The 21,451-nt window shown below is 40.5% G+C and overlaps 1 protein-coding gene across 1 annotated transcript in view; it reads left to right on the top strand.

The window, feature by feature from the left end:
- Window positions 1-1,007: 1,007 nt before the first annotated feature.
- The window catches only part of MTPN (myotrophin), a 53,235-nt gene continuing 32,791 nt past the window's right edge, over window positions 1,008-21,451 (top strand). Inside the window, exon 1 of the mRNA XM_059711885.1 lies at window positions 1,008-1,347. Within this exon, the coding sequence (XP_059567868.1) occupies window positions 1,276-1,347 (72 nt within the window). The 5' untranslated portion in view covers window positions 1,008-1,275. The remainder of the gene's footprint in view (window positions 1,348-21,451) is intronic.

The raw sequence follows: 21,451 nt of genomic DNA, 5'->3' as shown, positions 1-21,451 counted from the left end.
GAATCGTAATGTAAATATCTGATATGCAGGATGTATTTTCATAGTTACAAATTGAACATAATTAAAGTATAGTGATTAATCACAAAAACAATATGTAATTATATATGTGTTTTCCAATGGTCTTAGGCGACCTCTGTGAAAGGGTCGCGACCCACAGGTTGAGAACCGCTGCTGTATGGTCATATGTGTATATCTGGATCATTATGTTTGAGGCATAATTCCCCTGGTTTCTGTGCCTTGAGGTACTAGAGACAAATTCTAGGAAGAATAGACTGGCTTCACTAGACCTGTCTTGAAGCTTCAAATCCTTAAAAACAAATGAACATAAAATATTAAAAATGCAATTGTACAGGACAGTTAGGTTTGCTGTGTCCTATGGCACCAAACTGAAGTCCTAGTCATTGACATAACTGCTGTCAGGGAGATGAACAAAGTTTTCCCCTCCACAGAAATTATACATAGTATTGACATGCTAAATACACATTAAGTACTGAAGAGTTCCTCGAGCACAGGAATTAGTTTATTTCATCTCTCTCTCTCTCTTTTTTTTTTTTTTTTTTTTACTATATCCAAGCAGTCTTAGGAGCCCAAGAGATGCTGGCAGCCCAGAAGAGAGGAAGAGAAAGAAAAGAAAGAGGAGAGAGAATTAAACAGTTCTACTGGAGACTTTCAGGTGAGCAAGATGCCTTCCAAGTTTTTCAGTTGTTTTTACTTTTTCTCAGTTATGCTGTGCAGGAACGTCCTGATCCCATCAGAAACACTCTTAACTCTCCCTTCACTCTCACTCTGGATTCCTGTCCTCTGATGCCTGGCCTCCTGGCCCGCCCCCGCCTCCCTTCACCCCTCTCTGCCTCTCCCCGCCTCCCCTCCCCTCCGGCTCCCCCCACCTCCCGCTCCCGGCTGCGGGCCTAGACACCGCGCCTGCGCACACAGGTGGCTCCGCCGCGGCCCCGGGGCGGGGTCCCAAAGCGCTAGGAGGGAAAAAGGAAGAGGAAGTTGTGGGAGGGCCCTAGTTGGGAGTGAACCGGAAGTGCAAGCGCTCCGGCTGCTCCTCGGCCAGGCGGAACCTGCTCTGTTGGGCCCTGTGGCTGCAAAAGAACTTTCTCCCGCCCCAACTGTCGCTCGGGCCAACTGCCTCGCCCGCCCGGCAGCCTCCCCCGCCTGCTCTTCTCTCCGCGCGGCGCGGCCCGTCTCCCTCTCGCCCGGCAGTACCCGCTCGCTCTGCCGCCGCCTCCTCGCCTTCTGCCCGGCCCGGCGGCCCGCCCCGCTGCAGTGATGTGCGACAAGGAGTTCATGTGGGCCCTGAAGAACGGAGACCTGGATGAGGTGAAGGACTATGTGGCCAAGGTGAGCGGGCGCCGGGTGGCGGGGGTGGGATGGAGCGGAGGCTGAGGAGGCTGGCGGGGGCGGGGAGGTGCGGGGGAGAGGCGGCCGGGATGGAGGTGGCGTCGGGGAGAGGCCGGCGGGCAGCGTCGTGGCTGAAAGGAGGGTCGGGATCGCCGGGGCGTTCCGGGCCGGGGAGCTGCGGGGGCCGCGCCGGCGCCGGGGCTCGCCTGGCCCTGGGGGAGGGGAGGCGTGGTACTCGGCGCTCAGCCTCCCTGCCGAGCACGGACCATTGGCGTCCGGCCCTCCTCCCAGCCGGAGTTACTGAAATCTTTCTTTGAATGAAGTAGTTCTCCATCTTGAACCTGCCCTTGGCTGAATGAAGTGACTAAGTGATTAGGGTGGGCAAACTTTTTGACTCGAGGGCCACAATGGGTTCTTAAACTGGACCGGAGGGCCGGAACAAAAGCATGGATGGAGTGTTTGTGTGGACTAATAAAATTCAAAGTAAACATCATTGCATAAAAGGGTACGGTCTTTTTTTTTTTTCAATAGTTTTATTCATTTCAAACGGGCCGGATCCGGCTCGCGGGCCGTAGTTTGCCCACGGCTGGATCAGAAGGACTTTTTTTTCCCCCTTCTTTAACCGTGGGCCGTTAATGAATTTAACGTCTTAAGTGACCGTGAAAACACACACACACACACACACACACACACACACACACACACACACACAGGGTACCAGAAATAGCAATGGTTAAACTTATGAAACTTGGTGTCGCGTCGCCATGGAGGCTTAGCTCTGGGTGTGGCCTTTTCCTCTCTCCCCCCCCCCCCCCCCCCCCTTCAGCAGATGCCTAATTTGCTTCAAGTGGGAAGGCTTTCGGCCGCGTTTAAGATACCTGAGTAGTTTTCAGACCAGCACGTTAACTTTGTTCCCTCTTCCTGGCTCCGTCGGAAATGCCGACACGTGTGACCAGCAGTCATGCAGTTTTAATCACAGGTGTGGCTGAGGCTGAAGTCACGGTGAAGACCGTTAATCCCCAAACTAAACTCAAGACGCAAAACAGAGTCCGCGTTGTGGTGGATGGTAACCTGCTACGCGGGCCTGCCCTGGGACCCTAAAAGCGTGCCTTTTAATTATGGGAGAGCTCACGCATGTGATTCTGATAGGGTGGTCGTTTGAGAAGACATCTCCCGAAACGAAAAGTCTCATTTTATTACTAAACCGCGGGGGGCATCTTGCTCCCCGGAAAGCGTGAGAACCCAGAGCAGATGTTAGTTCTTCAGAGGGCCTGACCACTCACTCACTCACTCACTCACTCACTCACTCACTCACTAACGTGGTGCTTGCTGTGCTTTTGCTTCGGAGACCCGCTCGGAAGCAAGCAAGTGGAAGCGGGGTTTGCTCTCAAACTTGTAGGATTGTGCAGGGTAGACTACGGATAGTGTTTACCCTCCTCCCCACTCCACCTTGGCCTTTGTGCGCGCAGCTTAGCTGTTGTTTGCAGTGGGTTTTTAGGACTCTGTCCACCGCCTTCTCGGGCTTACCGGGTGTTTCCATGTAAAATTAAAGGGGAGATTGCTTGGAACACCTCCGTCTGCGGCGCACTTTCCAGGGGTGGATACTGCCGTCCTCTGGAAGTGAGTGGGCTTTTGTTTTTGTGTTGTTGTGGAACCTTGAAATATGAAAAGTTGGTAAGTACTGAGCTTACCGTTACAAAACATGACACAATTTATGTAGCGTCTTCCTGACACTTTGTTTTATGTTATCGTCCTTGTCAACCTTGTGAAGTAAGTCCTTTCATTAGTTCCATTTTACAGATAAGATTCCTGAGATGCAGGGCACTTAAGAAAAAAAAAATTCAAAGTTACAGAAATTAAAATAATGATGAAGCAAGAACTGCTGACTCCAAAACGTAGCCTCTTTAACTGCTCCATGCATCCTCTCACAATCTAAACTGTAGTTGCAAAGCTTCTGATAGCAAGGTTTCTAGAAGGACATTCCCAAGGCCCATGTCCAGGCAGATGAATTGTACATAGAGTTGTCAATCACACAAACACACTTACAAAAAAAAAATGTGTGCCAATAACAAGGGATTCATTTATGTTCAGTTTTTTAAGTTAGGTCATTCTGTTCAGTTTGATTTTGTCTTTTTCCTAATGCTACCTTACTGCCTACTTTCGTTAACAAAAAAGATTTGCATGAAAAGGAGGATAGACATTCAAAGAAAAGTAAAAGCAAGTTTTACTTTTAATCCAAAGGACTTGTTATCCAAAAAGGTTGGACTATAGTGTAATCCTATAAACAGATTATTGAGTTTTTTCCTTTCTTAGTTTTTTTCCCAGTATGGTTTTATTGATTTCAGAGAGAAGGAGAGAAAGATAGAAACATCAATGATGAGGGAGAATCATTGATCAGCTGCCTCCTGCACACCGCCTACTGGGGACTGACATTATAACCCAGGCATATGCCTTGACCTGAAGCCAACCATGATTTCCTGATCTGGTTCATGGTTGGTGCTCAACCACTCAGCCATACCAGCCAGGCATCCTTTCCTAGTTTTTATTGAGTAACTTGAGTCTCTTAAAATATTTTTTGCTTTGTTAATGAAACATAACAAAAAAACAACCAACCAAAACCTAGCTCTTCAGTTTTTACTGACTGAGCTCCCTTTCCGTACCTATTCACTCTCAAGTCCTTAGAGCAGGGGTGGGGAACCTTTTTTCCTCGAAAGTCCATATGGATATTCACAAAATCATTCGTGGACCATACAAAATTATCAACCTAAGAATTAGCCTGCTATATTTGGTCAAACATTTCATTAACTCACGTTACCATAATGCCTTGGCTGGGCCAGACCAAATGATTTCCCGGGCCTTATACAGCCCTGCCTGGGGCTGGACGTTCCCCACCCCTGCCTTCGAACATGGTTTCTCCTGCTCAGAGCCATCTTCCCTGCTTTTCATCGTCTCACCCTTTTTATCTACCAATTAATGACCACTTGTTACTGTCTTCTGAGTTTATGTAGTGTGCATTTATTGGAGTTCTATGCAAAGGAATTCTGTTTTAAAAAGTTGAACTTGTCTAGTTTTCCTCCTAAGGGGTTAAGAGCCTTTAAAATACTCTCCTCTGTTCTCTTGTGAAGCTCTCTCATTAAGTGAAATATTTTAATAGGCCCCCTTTTTAAAACTAATACTTTTAAAAAATCAATAATTGTATTTTTCTACCTGCTTCTGACTTCTATACAGAAATGTAAAGTATGGATAGGCATAAGTTGTTGGTTTGGGGTGAGTTCCTGAACTCTGATAAATCGGTTCAGAATTCCCAAACCATTGAAAATTGTGTAGTTCTAAATGGAAAAAGGGAAACAGCATAGAAAGACAAATGTTGATTACTTCCTATTAAATGTTCATCGGTAACATTAAAACAGTACCTGAAACATTTTGGCTTTTTGACTGACCCAGAGATCATATTTAGTTAACTTATTGGTCCGAGGGACTTTGATGGTAAAGAAGTTAGACACAGTGCTTGGCAAACTTAAGCATTTTTATTCAGCAGACTATATGGAAAAGCTATCATACTTTTAAAGTAGTATGCGAGTAATAAATAACATCAACACAAAATTTAGTTTATCCAATTGGAAGAGGAGTGAAAGTCAGCAATAATAGATATTCATAGCCCTATTTTCAATTTATATGCTTCCTCTGAGTGACATTTTTGCCTTCATCTTCCATTTCTGTCCTTATATTAATTTCTCCCATTGGAATTAATTCAGCTCTTACCTGAGCTCCAGAATGGATAGTTCTTTTCGATAAATTCCAAATTGAGGGTTCATTTTCTTTTCAAAAATTATTTCTGTGGGCTCCATTTTGACTAATGCCATCATGACCCAAACATTTGCCCAAACTAGAAATTGGGGGGTATTTTCCAAAATTTCTGAGTGTTATCAAGACTATCTTCTTAGTCTTTCTCATTCACTCCTTATTCCCCATCCTTATTGCTACTATTTTACATTAGTTGTTGCCTCTTTCCTGCCTGGACTGTATTTTCCTTGACTAATGTTTCCCTCCCTGGTCAATTCGCACATTTTAGCTGGAACAATCTCTCTACAGTGTAAATCTGGGCATGTTATCTTTTCAGCCAATCTCCTTCACTCCCTTAAAATTATTTTGTAAACCCCCCACCCCCTTTTTTTAATGGTCAACTCCTCCTTAGTTTGGCATACTTGGCTGTTCCAACCTGGCCTGTTCCTGCCTCTGTAAACTCTCCTTCAGACTCTGCCATGGTGTTTCTTGTATGTCTTTATATGTGCAGTCATCCTCCTTGACCAAGCTGGCTCACCTCAGTCCATAACCCCCAACCTGGTGAGCTTCTGTTTATCCTCTTAGCTTAAGTATCACCTCTTCCAGAAAACATTTGGACTTCTAATGGTGTGCTACTTCTTTTAGTGTTTCACTTAGCAAATTGCTATGATTTTGTTTGCATGTCTGTTTTCAGTTAGGCTCGAGCTTCTGGAGGGTAGATGTTACATTCTTTTTCATGTCTGTATCCCCAGTATAGTGCCAAGGAATTTCACACATTAAAAGCATATGTTCCAAATAAATTCTTTTTATTCATCACTTAGCTACAGTTACACCATACTTCATTAGTTATATAATGATAATTACCATTGACAGGATGACTTATGTGCCAGGTACTATAAAGTGCTCTCCGAGATTTTTACCTAAGTTTTCATTTGCCTATTACCACAGCATTTCAATATAGGTAATAGTATTCCCATTTTAAGGATGAAGAGATTTAAGGATTGAATTTAGAGAAATTAAGTAATTTAACAAGGCCACTAAGTAAGTAGCACAACAGGGATTTAAACCCTGAGCAGTCTGAATTTACAGCCCATATATTTTTTACCATTATCAGTCTACCTTGAAATGGTTATCTGGTTTCTTAGCTCATGGAAGGTTAGAATCAGCATTAAAAAAATGAGAAGAGCTTACAAGAGGCAGGCAAGTTATCTCTGACTATAAATGAAAAGTAGAAAAATGGCCATAATCAAACACTTTTTAATGCAACTATTTGAAAATAATTAGCATAGAGACAACAGCTCCGTAAACTTTAAATCTCATCAGAGGCTGTCTTTGCTCAAGATGTGTCTAGAAAGAGATTATTTTATAGCTTATGGAAACTTTTTTGTATTTATAGTCACTCATAATTTTGGGTTATAGTTTGCAATTGTGATTCTATACAGTACAGAAAAAGTCAAAATTGTGTCTATTTGCCTTAGGAAGAAATAAGTAGTACAGTAGTATTGTGACATGTTCGGAATGCTTTAAATTAAATAAATAGCACTCTTTGAAAAAAGTATCGTATTAAAATTTTATCGATTTGAGCCCTGTGATAGTGTGCACAGGTATATCATCTATCACATCAGCCCATAAGCATGATCCCATTTTAGAGGCGAAGAGACTAAGACAAAGATTAAATAACTTGCCTGAGGTCATAAAGCTCTTGAGTAGTGAAGCAGAGATTTTAACTCCGTTTCTCTGACTTCAAAGCTTCTTCCTATTACACTTCAGACCACTGATCTTCATTTCTCAATAATGCTAGGTAACTCAGGGATTGCTATATAATTGAGTACGTGTTAAAAAGTAATCATGCAGGATGGTAACTATCCATTGAGACTACTTAGAGGTGAGCTTTGTGGAAAATTTTGAGGCTCTAGCTCACTTATAGGTGAGTGCTTATGAGTGTATTGATAAGTAATCCCAGATAATCTCTATTAGGTCTGATATATGTACTCTTGTTTATAATGTGCTTCTATTTCACTTGCTGTGAAATACTATACATCAGGTCTCTTAACTTCCCTTTCTCTGTGGTTTCCTTTCCCTCTCCAGCCCCCATTCTAATTACATCTTCCCTTGACACTCCGATAGGTTTGAAAAGCAACAAGGGTGCACCCTGTGAAAGATAGACTCTCTTGAACCAGAATAAAGTGTCAACTCTAATCTTTAGAAATTGCAAGACTTACTGGCATCACTTTTCATTTCGTAATAAAATAGGCAATTTAAAAGGGGCCCTGATTCAATCTAATTTGCAATTATTAGTTTTATGAAATTTCCTTTTTTTAAAAAAAAAATTCATTTTCTATAGCAGGGCTGGTGACCCAGTCAGCAAATATATCAGCTTGTATAAGATATAGATGCCCTCAATAGATACAGAAAGGTTAATATAGATACTTTCTTTCTATTAGTTTTTTACTCTTTTTTTCTTTGAATATAAAATAAAGGCTTTTTTTTTTATATTGGAAGGCAAATGTTCACTCAGATGTCATAGGCTGTTTATAGTGTTTTTCTTTGAGATTTTTATTTTCCTTTGAGATTTTTAAACATTATCCTTACACTAGTACAGACAGAGGTGTAATAAAGCTGATTTATATTATAAATATAATATATGCTTATTGCCTAAAAGATAAAGCTAAATTGAATAAAGTGAAACTAGTGTTCCATTGCCCATTCCCCTTACCCAGGTGGTATCTTATTTAAAATATAAAACTTGTAGGTATTTTTAAGACACGTAAAAGAAGATAAAAATTGGCCCATGATTCTACTATTTAGTTAATTCCTAGTAATTTTAAAGGATGAAATTAAATTAATTTAGATACAGATTAGAAAATGCAACACCTATGATTCTATTGCCCAGTCCCTGTGAATAAAGGAGCCATTCTTAACAGGTTCACAAAACTAATTTCAGGAAGAGATAGAAAATTCACTTATTCTTTTCTCTATTTAAAAATATTCTGTGCATATTTCTGCACTTTGCTTTTTTAAATGCCTTAATAATACATCTTAGGTTGCACATTGAAATTTATTTATCTGCCACCTCCTATCTATCATTTATTTATTAAAATATATTTTTATTGATTTCAGAGAGGAAGAGAGAGATATAAAACATCGATATATAGAAAAGCCTAAGTGACTGGCCGACCTGTAGCTATGACCCACACTGACCACCAGGGGGCAGACACTCAGGAGCTGCTGAGCTGCGGTGACTTGGAAGCTGCGGTTCTCGGGTGACGCACTTGGAACCAGAGAGGAGGGAGCCCGATTTTGGGGTGTGTCACCCAAGAACCATCCTCTCGTATTCTGGGACCCCTTGGAGGATGTTGGAGAGCCGGTTTCGGCCCGATCCCCACAGGCGAGGCCAAGGGACCCCACCGGTGCACGAATCCGTGCACCAGGCCTCTGGTCAATGATAAGAGAGTATCATTGATTGGTTGCCTCCTGCACTTCCCCTCCCACTCACCCCCTACCCTCCACTCCCCACTGGGGAATGAGCTTGAAACCCAGGCATGTGTCCTGACCAGGAATGGAACTGTGACCTCCCGGTTCATAGGTTGACCCTCAACCACTGAGCCACACTGGCCAGGCTGCCCCCTCCTTTTTAATGGTACATGGCATTCCATTTTATGGGTAATTTATTTAACTAGTGCTCTATGATAAACATTTCGTTTCTAGCTTATTTTTGTAATTAAATGGTGTTATAGTTACTACCTTTGTGTGTATATATATATTCCTTGACAACTTTGAGACTTTATCTGTATTACCCTCCTGATGAGTTTTATCAACTTGGGCACATATGAGCAGTGCATGAGACTGAGCATTCCCTCAAACATTGACAGCACTAGGCATCATTACATTCTTTAGTTCTTGCCATTTGAATAGGTGGAAAATGATGTTTTGCTTCAATTTGCATTTCTTTAATAAGGAAATTGATATCTTATTAAAACTTCATAAGCATTTGTAGTCTTTCCCCCAATTTCTTGTTTATATATTTTGTTTATCTTTCTACTAGGAAATTGGTTGTTGCTTTTTATTGATTTGTATGGGTTATTTATAAATTAAGGAAACTCGTTTTTTTATCATATACCTAGCAAATATTTTTCTATTTGTGTCTTGACTTCATCTGTTTTGTCATAGTTGTTCTACAACAGACTTTACCTTTAATGTGGTTAAATATATCATGTTTTCCCGCTTTTGTGACCTGGACTTTTGTGTCCTGTTTACATAGACCTGTTTTTCTCTATAAGATTACAAAAAAAAAATTTGGTCTTATAGAACTTCTGGTGTTTTTTTTCCATTTTTTGTATTTTAGGCATTTGATACTTGTGTTATTTATTTTTAAGTAAGGCATGAAATAGTAATATAATTTGTGTATTTTTAACAGTTTTCACACCATTTATTGTATAACTAGTGGCCCAGTGCATGAAATTCATGCATATTAAAAGATAACTAATTTGAGTAAATATTTTAATATTGCTATTTGCCCTTTCTCTATCATAGAAGTGTCTGGCTGGTCCCACCCACATTGGGCAACACCAAGACCTGGCCGGCGCCAGCCCCATCAAGCCCTGCCAGGCGGGGGACACAGCCTCACGTCCTGGTGCCAGGGCGGGAGGCACAGCCTCAGGTCTCTTGACTCCAGCACTGGGTCGGGGGGGGGGCACCGCCTCAGGTCCCCTGCCCTGGCGTGATGACCATTTGCATATTAGCTCTTTATTATATACTAGAGGCCCAGTGCATGAATTCATGCACAGGTGGGGTCCCTCTGCCTGGCCGGCTATTGGGGCTGATCGGGGCCATTGGACCAGCTGGCCAGGGGGAGGGGCCGCAGGATGTTGGCTATGGGAGCACACTGACCACCAGGGGGCAGCTCCTGCATTGAGCATCTGCCCCCTGGTGGTCAGTGCACATCATAGCAGCTGGTTGTTCAGTTGTTTGGTTGCTTAGGCTTTCATATATATATATATATATATATATATATATATATATAGATGATTTCTGCTAATCTGAACTGTTATCTTTATCATGAATAGAATTCTATTATGTGCTTGGATTTCTTGTTTTATATCCATATTAAACTGTTTTAATGATTTTAACTTTATATGTTTTAATATGGGATAGAGCCACCATTTCTTTCATATTCTCTCTAGAATTTTTGCAGGTGGGTCCTCTAAATTTTTTCCCTTTTTTCTCTTGTCTCAGGAAAAGTATGAGGATTGTTTGGACCTACCTCCCATTTAACTCATATCAACACTAATAAAAGAGAAAAATGGTAATTGGCGTACGACGATACCCTTTTCATTGGCTAATCAGGGCTATATGCAAATTAACTGCCAACTAAGATTGGCAGTTAACTGCCAACAAGATGGCGGTTAATTTGCATACGTAGGCACAATGCAGGGAGGCGAAAGGGAAAGCAGGAAGAAGCCCCCTGCCACTGACAGTGATCGGAAACCCAGGGGGGAGCTAAGAGCTGGGGGGCAGGGCAAAGGTGGCCCTGGGGCCGTCTTTGCCCTGCCCCCCAGCCATGTTCGGAGAATCAGGTGCCTTTTCCGCCCTGGCCAGTGATAGCAGGAAGTAGGGGTGGAGCCAGCGATGGGAGCTGGACACGGTCGAAGCTGGCAGTCCCGGGAGCTAGGGGTCCCTTGCCTGGGCCTAAAGCGAAGCCCACGATCGCGGGGCCGCTGCAGCTGTGGGTCCCCGCTGCCCTGGCCGGACGCCTCAGCCAGAGGCATCCTGCAGGGGCAGGGGCGGAGCCCGCGCAATCGCGGCGCCCCCCCCACCCTCCGCTGCCACTGCAGGTCCCCGCTGCCCGGGCTGGACACCTAGGCCAGAGGCGTCAGGCCTGGGCAAGGGGCCGATCCTGCGATTGGAGGGTGATGGGGGTCAACGTCTGAGGGCTCTCAGTATGTGAGAGGGGGCAGGCTGGGCTGAGGGACACTCCCCCCCCCCCCCCACACACACCCAGTGCACAAATTTCGTGCACCGGGCCCCTAGTATCTTCATAAGCATAAAACTTTTTTTCTTGAATGTTAGCATCATGTGATCTGAAGAACATAATATGTTAGCTTGTAATTCTCTATGAAGTATCTTAGGATTGGAAGATATGGTGTAGTGTTGGAATATTTTATATATATAAAAATATTTGAAACAAATGGTCAGATCTTAAAAATGTTTAGATAATTAAAAGTTATTTTATGGTATTACATCAAAGGCCTCCTTGTAATGAGAAATAACTGCCAAAAGTAAATTTTTTGCAACTGTGTCTTTACTTTAGTTGGTCCTTGAACAACGTGAAGTTTAGGGTCTCCAACCCCCACACAGTCGAAAATTCATGTATAACCTTTTATTCTCCTAAAACTTAACTATAGTTGTCTCTCAGTGTCTATAGCAGCCGTGAATAAAACTATTGAAAAAAAAGACCGTACCCTTTTATGTAATGATGTTTACTTTGAATTTATATTAGTTCACACAAACACTCCATCCATGCTTTTGTTCCGGCCCTCCGGTCCAGTTTAAGAACCCATCGTGGCCCTCGAGTCAAAAAGTTTGCCCACCCCTGGTCTATAGGGATTGGTTCCAGATACCAAAATCTTCAGATGCGTTATATAAAATCACGCAAAACAGTGCATATAGTTGGCCCTCCGCATCAGTGGATTCCCAACCTTAGATCAAAAACAATGTTTTCAATCCACAGTTGGTGGAATCCGCAGGTGCAAAATCCAGGGAGTTGGAGGGCTGATTATACATTTATTTTAAAAATTTGTGTAAGAGTGAACCTGCTTTGTTTAAACCTGTGTTTTTCAAGGGTCAGCTATATATATATATAAATAGTTATGATTAGCTAAGAAACTTGATTTGTTTTTTTAAGTCCACAAAACATTACCGAAGTGGAGAGGAACTGTGATTCCTGAAATCATGAGAGAAGAAATCAAAACATAAGAAAATGAAGGGGCAAAAAGTCATGTTACCTTAAAGTTCCAGGAGCTTATACAATAATTAATACGTATAAATGCAACCTCAAGCTTCATGAAAAGTTTATTTGCTCTACTTTTATGTCATTTAAAAAGTCAGATACATGTGTGGAAAGATTTCTATTTGATTATTCTAAATAATAAAAGCATAATATGCAAATTGACTGAACAGAGGAATGACCAGTTGGTGGGGGGTGGGGCCAGCGAGCAGGTGGTGTCAGGCCAGCCAAGGCATGTGCCAGTGGGCAGAGGGAGGGGTGATGGGGGTGGCGCCTTCTCTTGATTGGCCGGGTCACCTCCTGCAGAGGGAGGCCTGCGGCGCCACCCCTATCCCCTGATAGCCTGCCTGGTCTCGCGCCTAAGCCATCATTCGGACATCCCATGAAGGCGCCCAGACTGAGAGGGCACAGGTCAGGCTGAGGAACCCCCCACCCCTGAGTTTACGAATTTTTGTGCACCAGGCCTCTAGTGTAAAATAATGAACATTTTAATACTTAGGTCAAAACTCTTGGTTATTTGAAAAATTAGCCAAAAAAAGGAGGTTATCTCAATAATAAAAGGCCTGTGGCCCTAACGCCGTAATGACCACCCGGAGGTGCATTGATGGGTCTTGTGGCACGAAAGGTCTGGGGTCCTGCTCCCACAGCAGCGTGGTGCCGTGTACTCTGGGGCTCCGCCTGCTCGCGCAACAGATCTGCGGTCTCGCGCGATTTTGCGCACTGGGCCCCGAGTAGATAATAAACTTTACCCATAGTATAATTGAAGCTAACAACACTGTCCTTTAAGAATTTAAAAGTGAATTATTGGTGAAACCATAGTGTAGAGCTTAAATGTATTGCCTTTGGAATTAAATCCTCCAGCTTTGGCTCTCTTAATAAGTGTATCACTTTGAGTTGAGCTAGTTAACTGCTTAGAACTTGAGTTTCTTCAGTTGGAAAAAATGAAGGTAATAATAATAAACTGTACCATTTTCCCTCACATGTAGTGAATGCTAATAAATATTAGCCAGTTACTGATATATAGTAATCATAAATTTGTTTAGAAGCAGAACTGCTTAAAAGATCATCTAATTCAACTGCCATATATTGTAAATAAGGAAAAATTAGATGTTAAAGCCTTGACCAGGATCATACTGCTAATTGGGACTAGGACTTTAATTAAGTTTTCATGAACCCGAACAGATGCTTTTCACATCACAATATGTTTTTTTCTTATGAAATGTGTTATACTAGCTATTGCCTCTATTGGAATATTCTTTTTTTTGCCCCACTCCTATCTGCTTGGTAAAATCCTGCTTATTTTTAAAGATTTTGTTCTGCATGGCATATCCTGACTGTGCAGTGAATCCCTCATTTATGCCAGCGTGGTATCTAATGTAAAGCTTTCCTGTTGTTTTTATGCTCTAGTGTAGAGTTACTTAAACTTGAGAACTATGGGCTCCAGACTTTCCTGGCAAGTCACTAGACTTGAATTTGAAAAACAGTGGCTTAAGAAACTCAAATCTGTGGAATATGTATTTTTGTGTGTGTTTTTACGACTTGTAATTGATTTTTAGAGAGAGAGCAAAGGAGAGGGAGAGAGAGAAAAAAATACTGATGTGAGAAAGAAACATCGATCAGCTGCCTCCTGCACAGCTCTTACGAGTGTATGCCCTGACCAGGAATCGAACCAGCAACCTTTCAGTGCACAGAATGATGCCCAGTCAGCTGAGCCATACCAACCAGGGCATATGTCTTTTGTTCTTCATGGCTGTTTTTTGTTTGTTTGTTTTTAAGTGCATGTACAGATGTGGATCACTTGTTTCCATTTAAATATGTGAACACTGCCTTTCAGTAGTCTCTGACAACTCAGAGACTCTCTCCCCATAATATTCCAACATATCTTGGCTTAAGATAGTGTTTGTGGTGGGACATCTGTCTTTTGGGAAGTGGGCGTTTCCCAGCATTTGAAATCCCTCCCTGAATTTGAGGAGCTCCCTGGTAGATAGGGAACTCCTCAAATTCATGAATGGATCTTGGTGAAGTGCAAGGCCTGGCTCCTACCATAGCAAAGTCAAAAAAGGCAAATAAATGGCTTTCTCCTGCCTACACTTAGGAAATGGGCCCGTAACCCACACATGGCTAATTGGGTGCTTTTATCTGGAGCTAATACAAAGACTCAAGCACAGTAAAGGCTGTAGTGGGTGCAATAAAACATCATTTCCAAAAACAGAAGTAGTGGGGTGCCCATTGTAGCATCGCTTCTGTGCCCGCATCATTCTTGTGACAGATTTTGATTTTCTTTCTTTTAAACTTCCTTGGTTTTACTCATTTACTGAGCCCAGTTCTTCAACCTTCCCAGCAATTTAGAGAGCTACCTTTAACATTGGGGGGCGGGGGGGGAGGGTATATTACATTTCTGTTCATCAATATGAATTGGTTACTGTTCTTATACTTAAGAACCCCATATTAATTTTTAAAAAATATTTTTATTGATTTCAGAGAGGAAGGGAGAAGGGAGAGAGAGAGAGAGAGAGAGAGAGAGAGAGAGAGAGAGAGAGAGAGAGAGAGAGAGAAACATCAATGAGAGAGAATCATTGATTGGCTGCCTCCTGCACTCCCCACACTGGGGATCGAGCCCACAACCCTGGCATGTGCCCTTGACCAGAATCAAACCTGGGACCCTTCAGTCTGCAGGCTGATGCTCTATCCCCTGAGACAAACTGGCCAGGGCCCATACTAATTTTTACCTATCTCCCCTATGAGCTTTTTGAAGATATAAATTAGTTTTGTATTCCCAATATTTATCACATTGTCTCTTATCTGCCATATAGTTTAGTTAAATTTAGGTTGAATTGGTATTTCTAGAAATTAACCCTTCTTTTGTTGTTTTCAGTGTTGTTTTACCATATACCTCTTTGTAACAAATGTTCTTAGTATAAATGATGTGCCATTGAACTTTATCCAACTTTTCCACATTGTTACAATGGTTGTAGAATACAGTTTTAACAACAGTTGTATAACTATTAACACCAGCTTTCAGTTGTAATTCTCATGGCCAACATTTTAGAATTTCTTTTTTTTCTTCTTCTTTCTTTTTTTTTTTCAGTTGTCAAATGATCTTTAATTGAAATATTTTCCTTTGTAGTTCCTAACTAGCTGGGCATTTCACTGCACCACTATGGATGTCATCTATGATATGATGAGGGGTGAGGGTGGTGGCCATCAGCATTGCAGTCCACCCAGAGCAATCCTCGGGATCTCTTCAATGGTTCCAGAAAGTTCTCTAGCTAAACATCAGTGTGCTGTATCTATTGAGCAGTGTTGACCATCTCATCAAAAGTTATATTTTCACTGTGCTTAATGTTGGGTTTGTTTTGCTTCTTTTATGTCTCTTGGCAGTTCTTCGATGGTCAGGGCAGAGACAGAAGGTACTACCTCAGTCTGGACCTGCATGTTCTGAATGATTAGTTTCACTGTAATAATCAGACCCTTACAATCACTGGTTGCTTTGGCAGTGTCATCACCAACCTCTTTTGGAGACAGACCCAGAGCTCCCTAAGGCCAGGGCCGACTGAGGTACCCGCCAGTGCACCTCAGGTATATGACTTTGATCTGTTGGGGTCCAACTTCTGTGGCATGGTGGAAGTGGCTGGTGTCAGATGAACCTGGATTCGGGATGACCAAAGAAAGTTGCATCTAAGCCGCCTCCAAGCTAAAAGCTCATTTTAGAATTTCAATTAATAATTTTTAAAACCATATAGTCTCAGTGAAAGTAAAGTTAGTCTTTATGCTTGTTCCTTTGTGAAGAATAAGAATCATCAGTGCTTTTAATTGTTATTAATGAATAAATTATTTAAAATGCTACTCAATGCCACACTACTTATAAGAATATGGAGCCCTAGCCAGTTTGGCTCAGTGGATAGAGTGTCAGCCCTAGGACTGGAGGGTCGTGGATTCTGTTCCAGTCAAAGGCACATACCTTGGTTCTTGGTTGTAGGCTCGATCACAACCCTAGTCCCATGATCAGGGTGCATGCAGGGGGCAACCAATCAATGTATCTCTCTCTCACATCGATGTTTCTCTATTTGTGTCTCCCCCCTCCCCCCTTCCACTCTTTAAAAATCAATGGGAAAATATCCTCACCAAGAGGTGAGGATTAACCATGTGATCATCAACCCAATCCAACTGAAAGCGTTCTAGCTGCAAACTTAGAAAATAGATGCTATGTAAACAAATGAGCATGTCTGTGTTCAGTAACACTTGATTTACAAAAACAGACGTCAGGTTGGATTGGGCCAGTGGGTCCTCCGTTTGCTCACTTCTGCATAACATTGAAGTTGCAAAAACTGGGTTATCTAATTTCTTTTCCCCTTGAGTTCTTGAGATAAAAAATAATTTAAATTGTATGAGCTAATACAAGACTTATTTTGGGGATCAGCATTTCCAAAAGACTGATTCAGAAACCTTTATGTTTAAAATATACTGATCTGTCATAGAAAGCCATGTATGGATAGGGAAGAGAAAGAGAGAGGTTGAATGAAGATCTCAAAAAAAAGAAAGAAAGAAAGAAAGAAAGAAAGAAAGAAAGAAAGAAAGAAAGAAAGAAAGAAAGAAAGAAAGAAAGAAAGAGAGAGAGAGAGGGAGGGAGGGAGGGAGGGAGGGAGGGAGGGAGGGAGGGAGGGAGGGAGGGAAAAACATAAAATCTCTTCAGTAAATTTGAAATTTAGGGAAGAGGCCTAGATTATTTTGAAGTTAGGAATTGTTGCAGAATTTTTTTCTCCCCAGCCCTAGTGTCAGTCCTGAAACTCAGCTTGATTTCCAACTCCAGAAGTAAAAGAGAAGGCAGTTAGCACAGTTTTCACTGGTTCATTAATAATTCATTCACCTAATATCATTTGAGCACCTACAGTGCCTCCCACTGTATTCAGTAGCCATGGAAATACAATAATGAATAATTCTTCTGAGAATAAGTTTTCTTCGGTAGGTTCAGTTAAAGGCTGTATAGAGCAAACAAATAAGATAGTTGTATGGTTTCTGAATAAATCATTTCTCTATTTAATGGATAACATGATTAAAACTTAGAAGCAACTATACAGCTGTGTTAAGAAACCATACAACTATATAAAAAGAATAGACTAAATGAACAAATAAACTGATGAACAAAAATAGATCCAGAGCATCGAACAGACTGTCAAACCTCAGAGGGAAGGCTGGGGAGGGTGAGAGAGGGGAAGTGTAAGATCAACCAAAGGATTTGTGTGCATACATATAAGCATAACCCATGGACACAGACAGTAGCGGGGTGAGGGCATGTGCTGGGGGGTGGGAGCTGCCAAGGAGAGGTCAATGAGGGAAAAAGGAGACATATGTATTACTTTAAATAATAAAAAATTTAAATTAAAAAAAAATAGACTATTTGTAAGAGCCAAGAAAAAAGTCACAAGTGGTTAAAGTATAAAGGAGCATCAATACCAAATCAAATTCAGATGAAAATTTTGTATTATTTATTTTTAATATATTTTTATTGATTTCAGAGAGGAAGGGAGATGGAGAGATAAACATCAATGAGAGAGAGAAGTATTAATTGGCTGCCTCCTGCAAGCCCTCTAGTGGGGATCAATCTCACAACCCAGGCAGGTGCCCTAACCAGAATCGAACCATGACCTCCAGGTTCATAAGTCGATGCTCAACCACTGAGCTACACCAGCCAGGCAGAAATTTTAATAGGAGAGTCAATGCCAAATCAAATACCAAATTCCAAATGAAAGGTAATGAAAATTGAGTGTTTTCTCATTGAATACTCTTTGAGTACTTACTCTATGCCAGATATGGCCCTACATATAAATTAATGTACATATAGATATGCATATAATTTAATTCTCACAACTACCCAGGTAGGCTTTCTCTCCATTTTATAGTTAGGGAAATAAAAATTAAGTAACTTGCTTGAGATCCTACAGCCAAGGAATGGAAAGACAGGATTTTATCTGACTCATTCCAGAACTGTGTTATATTCAATCGTTTACATTGAAATGTTTCAGAACCACAAATGAAATACCGAGATTTAAAAAAATTGAAGATTAAGTATTATAGTAGATAAAGCAGAGACTGAATTAGCAAAAGATAAGGAAGAACATGCAAGTTTATTGTTTAAGAAATGTTTTTATTGATTTTTATTTTTTAGAAAGAGGGAGAGGAGAGGGGGAGAGATCAAGAAACATCAATGTGAGAGGGAAACATCACAGCACCTTGACCAGGGATCATGCCCTGACCAGGAATCGAAATTGCAACTTTTGGTGCACACGACAGTGCTCAATCAACTGAGCCACACTGGCCAGGTCAAGAATAACAAGTTTGAACTGATAGATAGAAATAGAAGTTTTCTGAACTGAGAAGATCCAAGATTAGAAATAGAGGGTCTCCATACTTCTATTTAAATATTAGTAAACACAGATGAGGAGCAAGACACATGCTAGCTAAAATGATTAAATACAATTTTTTTTTAACTTGTAAACTTTTGGGCAAAATAACAGATTCAAGGAGTAAAATTGACTTACCTTTAGGTTATTTTCTATGATAGTACTGGAAAACAAGCAGTTCTGTTAGGAATAAAAGATGTGAAAAAATAATTCAAGCTGTTACCCATGTAGGATGGCAACCGAAAAACAATCTTAAAATATGAGGTGGGGTAAAAGTAGGTTTACAGTTGAATAGGTGAAACACTTTATTGTATTATTTACTAATTATTGTATTACTTTTCATATGAACAAATGTAAGCCTACTTTTGCCCCACCCTGTATATATCCCCCTTTCCACTCAATAGATTGCCATAGAAATCACATCAGAAACTTGAGGACTGAATTTTTCTTTCCCTTTCTCCTTCTCCTTTTTTGCTTCCCCCCTTCCCCTTTTCCCATTCCTACTCTCTCATGGGTTTATTTACAGATATAGCCTTTAGGAATGTAAACTGTTGGATCAGAACTCGAGATATTTCCCAGGCTACATAAGATATTAGGAATAAATTTCAACTGTGGAGCCATGAATTATTTTCTTGACAAATGAAGCTACTTTTTGTTCATATTAGTCTTTTGTCCAAATTGAAATTCTATTACAGTGTTTTGAGTGGATTTTCTTAATTTCGGTAGTTTTTCTTTATATAAATATATGTATTTGGTTAAATTAAAAAATTTTAACTTTATACCATCAATAGAAAAATTGTTCAAATACTTCACTATTTTTAGTTAAAAAATGTCTAAGACTAATTGCTTTTAAACTTTCAAAGAAGAAAAATAAAGTATGCATTTAATAAGTAAAACAGTTATATAGAACTAATGTAAATCACTAAAGTAGTTATTTTGGGAGGGAGGGGAAGCTTAAGTTAAAGTTCTATGTAGATGTATAGATGGGGAAATATACCACAAGATTTGGGGCCTTAACTATTATGATTTCCATTTAAAAACTTTTTTGTTTTTAAGAAAAGTAGATGCTTAACACTTTCTATTGCTTAAAAATACAAAGAGGTATGCATTACTTTTGCTCTTAAAATTTTCCCTAGCTCACATTTTTTTTCTTTGATTTCCATTAGTTCTGTGTGATATTGGTAGGTAAGTGAAAATAAGCCTATTATTTGTGTATGTATTTTTAGACCTTGAGTAGTCCTAGGTTAAGAATCCCAGAAACAGAAATACGTAATTATATGTATAATTGTGTTAAAAACACAGCATTTTGTTTTATTTTGCAGTTTTTATTCTTAATATATATGCTTTGCTGTGATTTTTTTTTTCTTTTTGCTAGAGTCTCAGCCATCACTACCATTCATGTGTGTTTTGTAGTAATTTTGTTAGTGAAAAAATAACCCTCAATTGGGAACATGTCTGACATGACGTTTGTTTAAGGTGATCACTTTGGTCGGGATCAGCCCAGTATGGATTTTGGTGGGGGTTTTTTTAATTTCAGGGAGGAAGGGAAAAGAAGAGAGAGATAGAAACGTCAGTGATGAGAGAATCACTGAATGGCTGCCTCCTGCACTCCCCCTATTGGGGATCGAGCTCAGAACCCGGGCATGTGCCCTTCTGGATCATAGGTCAAAGCTCAACCACTGAGGCACACTGCTGGACCCAGTATGGATTTTAACCGCAATAAGAAACTATTCTTCAGAACACATTTTAAGTGTTTTATGAGCATACATTATGTTTATTAATTACATACTCATTAAATGAGTGATTGTTACACTCATTACTTTGAAATAGATTCATATCTATAACTGAGAGTTGAATGCATTTATTAAGACAGACCTTTCATATTAACTTTGTAGAAAACAGAGTAACAGCAAGTTGATTTTATACACCTTAGACCTTCTGCCTTTTATGTTGTGCCATCCGTTTGTTTTTTCTGTATTATAAAGCTCCAGATAAAGTATTACCACCTTTCTTGCTTACTTTGCTCCGCAGCAGTAGGAACACAGTAGAATCCATCACTGTGTTGTAATTTAGAATTCTGGTACTGTTTTACCCACTCATGCCACCAGTGCAATAATATGATTCTTTTGGCAAAGTTATATCCTAAGGTAAGGACTTTTACCCTTTAGGGGCTGGGTAGAGAGCAGGGCAGAGGGAGGATTATAGGAAAGGAAGGACCATAGCATTCATTTGATTCTCAAAAGGATTTGTTATTTAAGAAATATGAAACATTGCCCCCCCCCCCTTTTTTTTGAGTGAAAGCAATTTTATTACAGAAAAACTCGGTGCTGCAGGGAGGGGAACCCAAGTTGGTTGCCCTAAACACTGCAGTCTTAAGGAATTCTGAATTTTAAGTGGTGAAAGGTAATATTTAGTTGTAACTGAATTATTGGGGACACTGAGTCAACTATATAGAGTTTGTTAAATTTAATAGTTTTGCTGCATTCTACTCTGTCAGTTATCCAGTATTAATTTACTTGCAGTACAAAATGGTCATACATATGCTAATTTAGTCTCCTGTTTTGTTAAGTAGCTTTTGAGGACACTGGTTTCTTGTGACAGTACAGTATGTACTTATGCCTTAGAACTCAGTTGCAGCAACCTGTACATATCTTGGAGATCAAAGGAAGAGAATTGTTTCTTTTTGCTGGAAGAATGGCTTAAAGTTCTCTGCGGGAATCAGATGACCATTTCATTTAGAAGTAGTACATAAAGAATGCTATCCCATCTGAATGTTTATTATTCAAAGGAACCAATGTTGTGTAATAGAGTCCTGTAAGAAGTACTGGATCTAGTAAATATATAGTGATTCAAATAATAATGTCGTGATACAGATAAAGCAAACCAAAGATCTAATACATGCTCTGTGTTATGA

This window comes from Myotis daubentonii, chromosome 10 (assembly GCF_963259705.1).
Source record: "Myotis daubentonii chromosome 10, mMyoDau2.1, whole genome shotgun sequence".
NCBI lineage: Eukaryota > Metazoa > Chordata > Mammalia > Chiroptera > Vespertilionidae > Myotis > Myotis daubentonii.
The sequence above is the reverse complement of the archived record's forward strand: the minus strand, read 5'-3'. Positions and strand labels throughout refer to the sequence as shown.